This window comes from Megalops cyprinoides, chromosome 20 (assembly GCF_013368585.1).
Source record: "Megalops cyprinoides isolate fMegCyp1 chromosome 20, fMegCyp1.pri, whole genome shotgun sequence".
Lineage (NCBI taxonomy): Eukaryota > Metazoa > Chordata > Actinopteri > Elopiformes > Megalopidae > Megalops > Megalops cyprinoides.
Genome location: NC_050602.1, coordinates 18,872,286 through 18,887,647, shown reverse-complemented (window position 1 = coordinate 18,887,647; position 15,362 = coordinate 18,872,286). Strand labels below are relative to the sequence as shown.

The following is a 15,362-nucleotide window of genomic DNA, read 5'->3' as shown; positions in this document are numbered from 1 at the left end:
GGGCAAAGGTGTCCTGTATTTAATACTGTGTTAAGTGGAAACATTCTTACCGATCTGAGGATTTCAAATCTTCTCTTAGACTGGAGAACATTGATCTGATGGAAGAGGGAAAACAATCCGAGCAAGTCAGAACTTTGATTTGCATAAACCTCACAGTGATTCTGCATTAATGCTGCTCACTACCACAGCAACACTACTGATAAAGGAATTGTAACTTATTAGAGTTGGCTACCAGCAGGATATTACAGGTTCAGCTGAAACACAACCAACCTACAACTTCTAACACAACTAACCTAAATATTCTTTTTTATTTTTCCGGCTGGGTAAAGATATTGTCCTTTACTTCCTATTGTTTAACCCAACAGCTCTGTGTTGTGAACATCAAAGCTTTTCAGTGTGTTTTTGTAATCCATGTTGTTCTCCGTGTCAGCTAGAAAAAATAGAAGAACACAAAAACTACACCGATAAAGATCAGCCGTTTCCAGTTGCATGGGTGTGTCATACTAGCATGGAACAATGTGTGTCAACATCTTTCTGCAGGTGACTTTTTGTCTTCAAACAGAATTCCACTAGCGGGGAAAAAAAAAAAAACATTTATGACCTGCCCAGGTACTGATTGATAAGAAACAGCAAACGAAACTTAAAAAAATTAAACTGCTTCATTAAAAGGCACGTATGAAGTGTTAGGGTGGACTCTGTTGACGTCAGAATTTTTATTAGTGTGGACTGGTTGTTGGATGATAACTTCAGCTCATGAATAGCACAGGCAAGTCCCGTCTGCCACCACCAGGAGGCGAAAATGACTCAGTTTTCAGTTCAGTCAAACTAACACAAATGAACACATTCTCTTTCCTTGCCAAGCATTAACTAAAAAGGTACTATGTTAAAAATATGGTGTACCACATACAACCAAACAAACAATCAGCTAACAGAACAACGTCATGACTGCCAAGCTATGTTTCTGATGTTTGACAGATGATTTAAACATACATACAGTAAAATCTTTGCAAAAAATCTGTGCAGACAATGAGGTTTTGCTAATCCTATTTAACAACCTCCTAAATGTCAAGTTTCTAATGGGTGCAGCCATGGCTGCCTTTCTAGGTTAAGTAATGAGAGATGATGGTGAAGCATGCAGTCCTTGTTCAGCTCATCCATATTTAACGTGAAAAAAAAAATCCCACATCAGATCAATAGGGATCAAGCCCAAACCAACCTAAGGAACCAGCCCTCTGACAGAGACAATGGGATGCCTCTCCACAAAGCAAGATCCAGTGTCAGAAACACGTCTCTGCTGACCTTTCAGTGCTGCGTCATGAAACGAAATCTGTTCATTTAACTCTGATTCAGCACATGCTCTTATCCAAAGCAGCTCGCTAAATGAGAGACCAGAAGTAGTACGAATAACATCGCCACGGCAACGGTACATACAGAACACAACAGATCACATCTGAACGTGTGTCAATCAATCACAGTGCTGTGATAATTCATGCAGTCATTTACACATAAGTGCGGTAATAAATTCACAAGGGTAACACAACATACCCTGCAGAAATACACAGACTGCACATGTAAGGGAAAGATTTGAGTTATGACTGGACAGATTGAGCCAAGGTGAACTCTGAAATGATGGGCCTTTAGTCTGAGACAGAAGATAGCCAGAAAGTCTGCCGTTGTGACAACTATAGAAAACTCATTCTAACACGTCTGGGCCAGAACAGAGCACACGACCAGGACCTGCAACTACTCAGGGGACGGCTGGCTGTGGTTACAGAATGGAGAGATCTGACTGATGTGTACAGGCCAATAATAATGCACACGCACAGCCACGCAAACACTCCTACTTGTGATTCTTAGTATGACTTGTGTTACCTACTCTTCTATTGTCAAGATTAGACTTAATAAACTCAGCTCAGTATATAAAGACATGTCTGTGTTATAAGTCCGGCACATTCTATAAATCCAGCACCCTTATCACTGTGGAAAGATGGATATGCCGCCTTGCAGGCAAACCAATTCCAGCTGAAAGGCTATAGTGCTTAATTCTCACTGACAGGTTCAGAAGATTCTATTCTTTACTGAGTACAAAAAGAGGTAAGTAACATTAATCTAAAGTCACCTAATCAGCCCCGTTCCCCTTTTCATTTTTAAAAGAAACAAATGATTCACAAATAACATATCTCCTGACTAAACCTGACATCTGACACTAGAGTATTACAGGAAATGTTCAGGGTTGCTGTCACATGACAAGCACACCTGGAGAAGCCATTGCCAATGAACACACACCCCCTCACTCCTGCTACAGGAAATAAAATCTACGCTAACAGAAAGGCCAAATGGGCAAAGGTCGCAGACCTGCAGCACGTAGTCCAGGGCGATGTGGCGGAAGCACTTGCGCGTGGCGGTCAGGATGTTGGTGGCCTCCTCCACCTCGTGCTGCTTGTTGCGGGGCGCCTGGGCGTTCTTCACCAGCGCTGCCTCCTTCTCCTCGCTGACCTTGTCGAACTGCTTCTTGGCATCCTTGAATTTCCGCAGGTCCCTGCGGCGACACACACGCGTCACGGCGCTGTCTGCAGGTTCCGAGTGTCACACCTGCTGGGAGCTCTGTGCTTACAGAGACACTTCGGACTGCTGCCGTCCCTAATACACCTCCACATATCACTTCATTACATTACATTATTGGAATTTAGCAGATGCTCTTATCCGGAGCAACTTACACAGGTTACGGTTTTACATGTTACCCATTTATACCGCTTGGATATTTACTGAGGCAATTCTGGATTAAGTACCTTGTCCACGGGTACAACAGCAGTGCACCAGCAGGGAATCAAACTGACAACCTTTCGGTTACAAGTCCTGCTCCTTACCATCATGCCATATTACCGCCCTCCCAATCCGAAGTACCTTGTCAGTGAATGCAGTGAACAATTCAGTGAAGTCAGTGAATTGTGTGGGTGTAATACACTGCTAATCGGGTCACTAGTGCTTCAGTGGCTGCCCTTAGCCTGGCCTGCAGAAAGTGGACGATGAGGTAACTGCCTAACAAAGTTAAAGTGCATGTTGAGAGTCAGGCATTCTTTGCCTCCGTAATGGAGCCACATTCATAATGTTGTGCCTGTATAGTTTTCCAAGAAAACATTCCACAGCAAGTGGACAATTAAGTTACTATTCTGCTCTACAGACCAGGTTTATTTTGCTCCAGCTATCTGTCCTCTGTGTTTCCGTGCTGAATAAATAACCAGACAAAATGTGAAAAGAATGGCACAAAATAAACAAAAAACTGAGAAAATTTCTCAGCTTTTGACAACACATACTTACTCTTTCACAAATGTCTGGAGCTGTGACCGTATGGATCTCTGAGCCTGGTCAAATAAAATCTGGAGGAGTAAGAGAAAAACAACATTTTTACACGGTTTTTAGTGCAATGATGTACACTGTAATTCAAATGCTCAAATAACTGCTTGCAGTTGGCAGGATGGTACCATCGCACATTAGATCAGGCCAATGTTTGATTTATTTTTCTACCAGCAAAAATCATGTATCAGTAGATAAGATTAATATATGAAGAAGTTAGCATTGTCACAAAAATCACTGCAGTTTATGCACAATGCGCAAAGGTTGCCTTTGTAAACAGAAACAATGCAATCAATAAAGATTGGTCTTATGCCACACAATCCACGGAGCAGCCTGGTTTTGCTGTCCACAACTGACAAAGACCTAGACATCCAGCTTTTAATAGCAAACCCAATGAGTGCGGCAGACTTAATGAACAGAGACGAGGCCGCAAACCGTGCCCCCCCTCCACAATCAATGAGAGCTTTCAGCCCATCTCTCCTGCAGACACAGTGTCCGTCATTCAAACCCTGAGTAACTCCACTTAGTCCTCAAATCTGAGTTACATATTTAGACATAAGGGAGGTTTTCTTGTTTACCCCCAATTTTCCTCCTGACTTTGGAATCATTAAATATGCTCACATCATCCCAACATTCTCTGCACTCTTGTAGGAGCAATGGGGCATGATGAATGCAGTCCTGATTCGCCAAGTGCCACTCACTAATAGCCAAGAGTAATTTCTTTTTAGACTACAAGTCCCACAGTGCACTGCATGAGGGCAAATGCAGAATGGAGGACAGGCCAATCCTCTGCTGATGCCATCTGAGCAATTTGTAGCTACCCAATGAGTTGCTAGAGGGTGCTCTCGAGCGATGTGACAAGGGCTTGCTGGCTGACACAACCCTCCCTACCCCAGAAGAATGGAGCCAACTGCCCTCTGCTGCTATGGAAGCCAATGACACAGAGCAGACCTTGCGCTGTTTGCACAGTTTATTAAACTGTATCATCTTTCTTCTTTCAGTAACTGCCAGCTTATTCATCTCCTTCAGCTTTGTTAGGCACTGCAAGGATCATTATTATTTCTGGCAGTTCTAAATACAGCACATTTGGCAGGCACCACAACAGATGCAGTCAAAGGAATATCAGCTAATACATCTACGATGTACTTCAGTCTGTCTTTACTTTGTAAGATATTTAAGTCTAAAATGTGCGCTACTTGTGTCCCGCTTTGCTCATGAGTGAATTACAGCTGTCTCCCGCTGCTGTGCTCATGTCCATAAACCCTGTTCCTCAGTCGAAAAACCACATCAAACGAGCCTGCATCAGCTCCATGTTGGCCAGATGGCCAGACATAATTTCCTCATTCACTTCCGTGAATGTGGGAAGAGGCTAAGGATACAATCTTCAGCCCACAAGGCAGCAATACAGCAACTCTAAAATTATCCCAGATTTCCTTATTCTACTCACATGAAACTCCCACACATACATATATACATACTCATAAGCAGCCACACAGGTACATGTGCAGAGACACACTGACCATCACTCACTTACTTGCCCTTCTCACAGTGACCACACCACCGCTATCTGACGCCCCATTAAAGCACATCCTCCAGATCATCGGCAGCTCACTTACTGTGTGGTAGTTGATCATCTCCTGGAGGCTCTCGGCAAACTTGGTCAAACTGGACTGCAGAGAAAAAAGGAGACAGTGTGGGGGATGAGAATATAGCGTACAACAGGAAGCAATGCTGGGGATGGAAATGCAAACTGAAATTAAAATGAGATATCAACTCTGTGGATGGGAATGTGGAGTAAAAGGCCCCCTGAGCCTACATCATCTTTAACGAGAAATATGAACACGACATGAGTCCCTGACTGCTTTCATATCTGCCCTCGTGCTGCCATCATTAACTGTGTCATATCAATAAACAACACCACTGCATAGATGTAAATGATAGTCTGGTGGTTTTAGTGAGGAAATTATACTGTAGATTAGAGCCACAATGGAGCTTTCAGGGAAAATTCCTTTCTTAATAAATGTGGATAACAAGAGAATGCAAAGCTCAGTCGAAAAGCAGTGAAAGAAATGCAGGAGAGACAAGATTACAGGCTACGGAATATGTGTGTGTGTGTGTGTGTGTGTGTGTGTGTCTGTGTGTCTGTGTGTGTGAGAGAGAGAAAGAGAGAAACACGATGCACCTGGTCAGGGTCAAGGCCCAGAATCAGGTCATGATTTGTCACCACTGGGTCCAGGTCAGGTGTGTTTGCACTGAGCACATATGTGTGTGTGTGTCTAGGGCAGACGAGGGGCTCCTTACCCCTAAGACAGTCACTGCTACAGTTGCATTCCACCCCACCCTTCCCCCGATCAGCCCCACCCCCCTACCTCAATGACCTCATCTTTGGTGGACTGCTGGGCTAGCTCCCGTATCCCGTTAACAAACTGTTTGTTGGCTGTGTTATACGCCTTCCCAGCATCCAGCATGCCGATACACAGCTTTACCAGCTGCCAAAGGAGAGACAGATAGAGAGAGATAGAGTTACTTACACCGATGAAACATAACCTTTGTTCTTTTGCTCAGTGAAAGCACCAAAGTGCTCTGTGTTTTGTCTGTGCTTTGACACAGGAGGGTAATTTTTGGCAGCTCTGCCCTGCTCTCATGAGCAGCGTACGCATCGATCTTGTTACAGCTCATTACCTACCTACAGAGAAAAGATCAAAGAGCAACAGAAGGTCTTACTGAGTGCCTTCTGAACACACGGATTCAGTTCTGCCTTAAAGAACGGTACCGGTAGGACTGTCACAGGGAGCTTAGCAGGTTTAATATAATGGAAGCTAAGATGGACAAAGCTCCAAGACCCGCCTCATTTCACTCACCTTGTCCAGCTTGATCTCCAGCTCTCCAACATCCACCTCCACTTCCTCTATTGCAGCCCTGTGGACAGACAAAGCAAACATTGGAAACAACTGTTAAACAAAGCAACTTTGCAGAGAGAAACACCTCAGGGAGCAACTTCTGAGACCACGCTGGCAGGGGAAAAAATGGACCAACAGCACTGGTACAAACAATCCATGTAAACAAGCTGAACTGTTGCTGATAATAATATTGAGGAGAGTGCAACAGTGGAGTGGATGTGGCTCTGATTTACTCCACTATGAGCATGAGCCACAGGGCAGCTGCTTATGGGCGGCAGTGTAGTATAGTGGTAAGGAGTTGTAACCGAAAGGTTGCTGGTTTGCTTCCCCCCTGGGGCACTGCTGTTGTACCCTCGGCCAAGGTAGCTCACCCAGAATTGCCTCAGTAAATATCCAGCTGTGTAAATGAGTAACATGTAAAAAATTGTAACCAATGTAAGTTGCTCTGGATAAGAGCATTTGCTGAATGCCAGTAATGTAATGTAGCTTAGTCCATGAGTCGTGCCACAATTCAGGTTCATTTAGCTGATGTGATGACTCTCCTCTCAAGCATGCAGAAAGCAGTCCTGAGACTCCAGGCTGCTGAGAAACATGAAATAACCCCGCCCGCTTGTCATCCAGCTTTCATCAGAAGCATCTTCATGCCAAGAACCCATTGACAGCATCTACAAAGCCACACCCTTTTTCACCCATGCTGCAGGTAATCTGATTACATTCAAACACACCGTGAAGGTGGTGACTGGACAGAGGCCAGACACAAATGAAATGATGGCAGTGAATTTGCAAACACAGCTGGCTCAGCATGGTGCACAGAACAAGACTCCTCTCAGGCTGCTGCTGGTCCTGTGGACTGCCACTGGTGCCTTCCTCAATGCGTAAGACACACTGCAGATTGCATTACATTATTGGCATTTATCAGACGCTCTTATCCAGAGTGACTTATAAAGGTTACAATTTTTTTAAATGTTACCCATTTTTACAGCTGGATATTAACTGAGACAATTCTGGGTTGAGCACCTTGCCCAAGGATACAACAGCAGTGCCACAGCGGGGAATCGAACCGGCAACCTTTCACCTTTCCACTCTGCTACACTGCCACCCCAATGGGCCTGCGTGTTGTTCTTAAAACTCATCAATGCCACAGCTCCACCAATCAATCAACCAACAAGTCAACCAAAGTTTACCTCAACAGAGCCATTTGCACAGAACGTCCATTACAGAGTGCATTACAGAGAAGCAATGCAAATCACAAGAGTCAGAACATGAGATGGATTGGACAGAGAGGAGCAATGAGACAATGGCACACAAAGCAGCAGAGAGCGTGAGAATATTCGAAATCACAGGCACTGCGAGGCCCACACTTTCATTATTGATATGGCAGGCCAAAACCTTCAGCACTATTGTTTGAATGAAAGCATGCTTCCTTCACGGGAATCCTTCACCCTTAATGTTATTCAGAAGATAATACTCTCCCTCAGGCACCGGAGTCTTCACTGTACTGCATTGTTCTTCTCCCTCTACAATGTTAAGCATCATTTCAGCTTCGTAATATCTTAAACAGAGTCTGCCAAAAATGTCTTCTGAGCCCAAGAAAGTCTGAATGTTCATTCTGGTGCCTCAAGGGTCTTCCAATCACGGCACTATATGTATGGCTGTACAAATTTTACGCCGAATGCACTGATTTAATCCAAATGACCAAACTAGCAGCTGCCAGCCAAAACTGCATAGGATTTGAGGCTATTCAGGCCTCTGAAGAGACTCATGAGCTGTGAGCACAGCCCATGTGCTGTGCTGGGATCAGGGGGTGGGCAGGGCTCAGAAACCCAACGACTGAGCTGTCACTATATCCAGCACAGCCTGGAGACTTATTGTGGCTTGTACAAGACCTTGAGCAGCGAGAACAGAGACACAGCCTGTTAAATTACTGCATGTGTTCCACTCATTCTCCACCTCTTGCAAACGCCTCTGTGCGGTTTGCCTGCTCGAGGCAGCTGCTGCATGCAAATCTAACAGGAAGACTGTTGGAGCTCATGAGCTCATCATGGCTGCCATTTACACAGAGATGGCCAGAATCCAGCTACCCTGGGAAGCTTCCTTTCACACACCACTGTCACCTCCTGCTCATGGCTTGGCTGTAGAGGGCCCTCTGTATTTAAGAATCTAACTGGGACAATACAATGGAATATGAATGTGCTGGCAGTCTTCCACATGAATTAAAAGAAGCTTCAATGGAGAGGGAGAAAAGCTTTGTGAGAGAGTGGGATCCCTGGAGATGATTTGGGCAAAAGGAAGGTTAATGCATTTTCAGAGAAAGTGGGGGGAGGTAAATGTATAATTAAATTATGCTGTTAACTTAATTAATGTAGCTAAACCTATTACTGGTTTTTACGTTGTTACTGGAAATTCACAGAGATGACAGGAAAGTGTGTAATGGGCATTTGAAGTGGATAATTAACACAAAAGGGCAACATTTTACACTGCTACCATTTTCCCACCTAAAAACCTGTGTTCATTTAACAGATACCAACGTGTTTCAGCTGGTGTTCAATGATTGTGAATCTAGCGCCTCTCCTCTGGGTATCCTTTGTGGGTTTAATATTAATACCACCATTTTCATTGGTTAATACCAATGAATTCTGAACACATTTTGTAAACAGGTTACCCAATAACGTGGATTTTGAAGGAACAAAGGATTTAACAATTCATGGCCAACCTGTGAACTGAAATAACTAGCAAGAGCTGTCTCAGAAGAAGAGCTCCCTGCTACTCTACACATTTTCTTGTGGTTTCTGGCTCATCCTCATCTGTCATACAGTAAACCCTGGGGTGAAAGGTCATGGGCTGTACAGGAAGTCAAAACAGGAAGTGATGCTTTCAGTGGTCCCAGCCACTTAGCTCTGATTCATGCTAGCCAGCACTTGTGAAGTGAAGTGAAGTAAAATCTGTAGCCCAATTACGATAATGAAACATAACATAAACAAGTACAGGAACAAGTACTATAAACAATCCGATCCTGTGAAATCATAAAGGCCACTGACACTAATAAGAGTCTGGGAGCGGATGTGAAGGCCAGGGATCTCTCACTGAAGAGGAGAGATGCAGCTAGATGTTAGCACCAGGCAGCTCACACCCACAGCGTCAGCCCTGATGGCCATTCCAGCCGATATGGGTCACTGCCTCCCACCCCAGCGGCTCTGTCTCAGCACCTCTTTAAACCCCACCTGCTGTGCCGAGCTGAGCCGGAACATCCCTGCCGTACGCGGAGGTGGTGCAGGGAAAGAGAGCTTCCGCTCCTCCACCAGCCCACGGACAGAGCTTTTCTCAATGGGCCGCCTGCAATGAGTGAGCAGTGCGTGTCCCTCTCCCTCTCCCTCTCCCTCTCCCTCTCCCTCTCTCTCTCTCTCTCTCTCTCCCTCTCCCTCTCCCTCTCCCTCTCCCTCTCCCTCTCCCTCTCCCTCTCCCTCTCTCTCTCTCTCTCTCTCTCTCTCTCTCTCTCTCTCTCTCTCTCTCTCTCTCTCTCTCTCTCTCTCTCTCTCTCTCTCTCCCTCTCTCTCCCTCTCTCTCTCTCTCTCTCTCTCTCTCTCTCAGCATGGGGGGGGGGGGGGGCTCACTGCAATGGGTCCCTCAGTGACAGGCACCCCTCCTGCTCCTCTGTGTCATCAGGGGGAGGACGTCCAGGGGAGAGACAGACATCCTGCTGAGCGGGGAGGCCTACAATACCATATGTGTGCGCGTACGTGTGTGTCTTGGACCAAGCATGCACGCATATACAAACACACACACGCGTGCATTCCCGGCTGCGGCCACAACCTCCCTCCAGGCCTGCATTATGCTGATGAGAACAGAATGCCGTGTTCGGGCAGTAGACGGAGGACAGAGCAGGATGGAGCAGGAGGATAAACGCAGGCTCCTTAGAGGTCAGTCATGCATGCATGAGACACTGGCGGCTGTGCTTTTCCTGCACGGCCCTCACATGGTGCTACCCGTCTGCACTTACCGGCACACTGAGTTCAAGAACAATGTAATTTAAAAGACAACAATCAAAAGATACCCTCAATTTATATCATCGGGGTAACTATGCATTTATTTCATTTGTGTGTGTATATGTATATGTGTGTGCGTGTGTGTGTGTGTGTGTGTGTGTGTGTGTGTGTGCATGTATATATATATATATATATAATTTGTACATACACACACACCAACATATTTTTTTCATTGATTAACTTTTTAGTTGGAAAACATCACAATGTTTAACCTTCCAGGAGAACATTCTTTTGTGTTACGATACTAACAATACTATATAAAGAAACAACTGATGACAAAAAAAAAATTAGAAGCTTTACGCTCACCTCATTCCATTGCCTGCTTAGTCACACCTGACTCGTAGTGCCTCACTACTAAAACAGAAACAAACTCTGTCTGGGCCTGATCTCTCAACATATTTTCAATATATTTATTCATCCAGTGGATGCTGTTATCCAAAGTGACGTACAACAAGTGCATTCAATAGGCAGTAGCTGTATACAGTAGACACCAAATCATTACTGCCATACTTCTAACTCTGTACCACTGTGGGATGTACTGCCACAATAAGTGCTGTCATAAGCAGCACAAACATATACTACTATTGCCATTTTGAGACACAAAGCTTGTGACACCACAAAGTTGTCAGCCACTTAGCTTACTACTGCAGCAATGGCTTCCACTGCCTCCCAGCTTTTGCCTGTAATTCCTTGCTTATATACAATCAGGTTTTACCACAAGCTTTTACCACTTGTATCTCACAGTGTGGTGATAACTGCACACACTGGCTGCAATCAGTGCCATCTTAATCCTTCATGGGTTCTTGCGATGAGTGGCGAGCTCTCGGAGGGCAGCTGCAGACTGTGGGAGTGTGTGCAATGTCGTGAGGTGAGCGTGGCGCACTGCCAGGCACTCGGAGCTGGGAGAGGGAGCTGGCTCCATCAGATAAGGAAGTCATTACTCTCAGAGGCACAACAGCGTGTAATAGCACCGTGCAATGCGGCCCAGCTCTCCCCGGTATTGCAACCGAAGGGGGCCGCTCGGCTCTTCTGTGTGAGGGGCTTCGGAAAAAAAACCCACAAACAGACAGGGACAAAGGCCTGAAGAGTGCTCTGCAGGGGTGTAAAATGGCATTCTTAAGGACTTTGCTGATTATTATAGGTTATTTAATTATTTAGGAGGAGCGACAGGGATGCCAGTTTGAGTAAAAACTCCCAGAAGGTTACAATACTGTATACATGTATGCATACTGTAACCTTGTGTGGAAATTTCTCAGACTGGCAACCCTGATCACCTCCTTAATTACATATTGACTTATTTTACTTAACTTTTGACTTATACTTAAATTATAGTTATTAATCATTATAGATGGAGGTATGCTTTGAGGAGTTGCACAATTATCATATGACTGAGAGCTGTCTGTCTCCATGCAACAGGCCGACAGCATCAGCAACAGCATAATTATAGAATGATGTAATTACATCTGATCTGGTGGAGAGGGATTATTGTGGTGGACAAGTATAGCATAATTCGCATCATAAAATTATAAGACCTCAGGATGAAACTAGTGGTCCCGTGTTTCAGGGAAACAAATTCAGCCAAGCAATAAGCAAAGATGGACTGTGGTCAAAGATGGAATGTAAACGTGCTTTTGACCGCTAACGTGACAATCGGGAAATAGCAGTGCTTGGTTTTATTTAGTTATGAAATCTTATTTGGTGCCTCGCTGACCCCCAACCAAACCTGATTAGATGACATTACCCCATAGCTCATTTTAGGTAAATAGAGAGATGGAGAGAGAGAGAGAGAGTGTGTCATAAGAACATTTTGATAACTTTCAGGCTGCAATTTTAACTGCCTGGGAAAGTGGCAGACAATTTAATCATGATTTTTGCTCTGGCTAAAAAAATCATGCTAGCTTTGCATGTTTAAGCACAAGCAACATAGTGTGTGTGTGTGTGTGTGTGTGTGTGTGTGTGTTTGTGTGTGTGTGTGTGTGTGGTCGGGTTCTATGGGAAGGAGACTGGATTTCCTCTGGGGCCATAACACTCTATTGACTTTATGTAAAGCTAAAGATTTTCCAATTTTGCTGACTTGTATCTATTCTGCATGCCCAGGCCGCTGTGCTTCGGCTCAACCCAAGGAGAAAACATCTGCTTTTTTAATGAAAACAGCGGAAGAAATGGGGAGAGCAAAATAAACATCATGTATACAGAGCTGTCCCGTAAATCTCTATCACAGCCTCTGACAACAATGATAAATTTTCCCTGAGCCTCTCACTAGACAACAGGAACAGGAGAAATAAATCACAGCCAAACTGCTAGGTAATACAGGCTACAGAGACTCACTTCCCGTTATCCACACAGACATAACTGGAATACAAATCTCTAACAATGACATCTGTAGAGTAGGTCTAATGTCAAGAGTTTTGTTGTTAAAAGGCCCTCTGTAGGTCCGCCGAACCGGCTGATGCCTGACTGCTGACTAAAGGAAAAGGAAAGGGGGGGGGGGGGGGGGGGGGGGGGGGGGGACAAATGGGGGCTGCGGCATGCCCCCTTTTCCCTCGGCATAATCCCAGAGCAACCCTCTCCTAAATTCAGGTACTGGCCTCCTGTGATCTAAAAATAGAGGCCAGCAGACGAAAGGGCCTGTGAATGTGCTGAGAGGCAGTAATCGGGCCCAGATCCACCTCACTTCCCCTTAATGTTTCCATTAGGCCCTTTAGCAGGCACTCTTATCTGGAGCTACTTACAGAGAGCATATAATAACAGGAGTAGTTGAGCAGGTACAGAATAACCCACAACACAACTCAAGTGTCACTGCATGACGCAGTGCTATACCGTTATACACAGGTGCTGCAGCGAGGCGGACATCATTAAAGGAGAACTCAGGAGAGCAATAACATCAGACGCGCCACAAATCTGCAGACTGCTCCTCCGTTTTTTTTCCCCTTCTCCTGTGCTGACTTCAGCAAAGCTTCCCTCACGCGCTGCGGCTCACGACAGCGCCCGCACGACAGCTCGGCTGTGAACGTGACCGATCCTCCTCCTCGAGGCCGAAGGTGGCCGGACTGCCCTCCAAAAAGGCGCTGTGCGCAGACAGACCGCGCTAGCCACAGGGGTGGGGCTCTGTAGCTCGTATTCTGCCTTCTTCCTGCTTTCATCCACTCTGATATCATAAACACATGAACTGCATGCTTGTTTCTTTACTAACCTGGAGAAAAGGTTGCACAGGTTAACTTTTGGTAGGGGCTTGAATAGTGTTGTGCCCACGTTTATTGGTCTGGGTGTGTTGTTAGCCTGGTCTGACACTGTTGCCCATTCATTTTGAACGGATAACTTCTATTCTTTTGTGCTTGAAGTCGCAATGGTTAACAGCGTCTGCTAAATGAGTGTAATGTAATGTAAAAAAAAAAAAAATCATATATTATAACTCCCTACTTGGCCACTCTGTCACTCTGTCTCTAGTTCTGGAGATGAAATCTCTTGGTTGGCAGCCCTGGCTGCCACTGTTGGATCACAAGCTGTCATGCATGTTGCATGTAGAGTAGGCCTGCACAGCCCCTCTCAGACCAGAGACCGGAGAGAAGACAGACAACCAAAGCCTCAGAACTCCATACAAGCTACCAGGACACTTACAACATCGGGAACTGAGAAACTGCAAGCTCATAACATTTACTGAAAGGTCATTACATCCTATTAATGACAATAATTACATCCAATTATAACATCATTTTAATATCATTTTATGAAAGGCTCAGTTTCTGTCAGAAATTATTAGCCATGAAAACAGTCTAGCGTTTTCACTTGTTCGGTATCCCCTAACAAGAGATAATGACCATTATTCAAATGCAAGAACAGCACGAGGCTCTACCTTCACTAATACGAGTGTTTCAGCTATAGTGTGCATCCAGGATGGAGTATCCGGCGCCCTGGATTCCCCCCGCAGAGAGGGACATCCATTTTCAGAGCACCGTGACTGGAGGAAGGGCGGGGCCCAAATCAACCACCCAATCAGACTTCACTTATGTAAATCAGAAAAGACCATGCACTGACTGAGCAGTTCTGTTTTTATCAGTCACTCAAGTCACTGATCCCCTAAACCCTAAACCCCTAAGTCCTATGCAGGGCACCTAAACATTGGCTACATTTAACACACCCAGCAAGCCTACAACCTTACTTAACAGCACCACACCGGTGACCCACATCGGATCTGTGCCTAAACCTTCCCGTCAGCCGCATCTCTTTACCACTGCTCCATACTGCATACAATAATGCAACTATCCAGAGGAAAGAGGCCCATAGATCTTTTTCCCCCGAAGGTTAAAATCACAAGGTCCCTGTCACCATGGCAGAAAGCCCTTATGGTTCTCCAGTCACAAAGTTACCATTGTCCCATCACTAACAACTAATTATCCAATTAAACTCGAGCCCAGCAAATCTGACCCCACTATCTAAACACACTTGCAGAAGCATTACAGCAAATCTGATCCCACAACTGAAACATGCAGAATCACCGCAGCAAAATCTAACCCCATAACCGAAACACACGGTTTATAGAAACACCACAACAAATCTAATCCCACAGTCTAAACACACACTACAGCAGAACATATGTGCAAACCACAGAAAGCACAGCATCTCGAATAAGTGAAAACATTCCAGCACTATACCCGGAATATGCACATGCTATATCTAGCAGCATGTTCATAGAAATAAGAAGTATAAATTCACATTGATCATTTCTGCTACTATATTGTAGAAGGAATACACACCATTAAAGAACACAGGAAAAAGGAACTGACTGATGACCTTTGACTAAAAGGACATGGCTAGTTATGTATGGCAGAAAAACACAAGTATGGAAACACGGATCTAGCTGAATAGATGACACACCCACATTCATGCACACACGCTCAGTACATGCATGCATGCACAAATGCGCACACACACACACACACAGACACACACACACACACAGACACAGACACAGACACAGACACAGACACACACACACACACACGCGCGCGCACGTGGAGCATCAGTCCCCTGCCTTCATACTGAGCTGACAGTCGTGACAGACAGA

General features: G+C 45.1%; 1 protein-coding gene across 5 annotated transcripts in view; it reads right to left on the bottom strand.

Moving 5' to 3' along the window:
- si:ch211-168b3.1 (arf-GAP with coiled-coil, ANK repeat and PH domain-containing protein 2) overlaps window positions 1–15,362 on the bottom strand; it is a 44,949-nt gene that overhangs the window by 23,263 nt on the left and 6,324 nt on the right. For all 5 annotated transcript variants that reach the window (XM_036553748.1, XM_036553749.1, XM_036553752.1 and 2 more), the window contains exons 2-7: window positions 6,216–6,273; window positions 5,724–5,843; window positions 4,971–5,024; window positions 3,319–3,377; window positions 2,356–2,539; window positions 51–95 (exon numbers count right to left, since the gene is read on the bottom strand). In XM_036553748.1, the coding sequence (XP_036409641.1) occupies window positions 51–95; window positions 2,356–2,539; window positions 3,319–3,377; window positions 4,971–5,024; window positions 5,724–5,843; window positions 6,216–6,273 (520 nt within the window). The remainder of the gene's footprint in view (window positions 1–50; window positions 96–2,355; window positions 2,540–3,318; window positions 3,378–4,970; window positions 5,025–5,723; window positions 5,844–6,215; window positions 6,274–15,362) is intronic.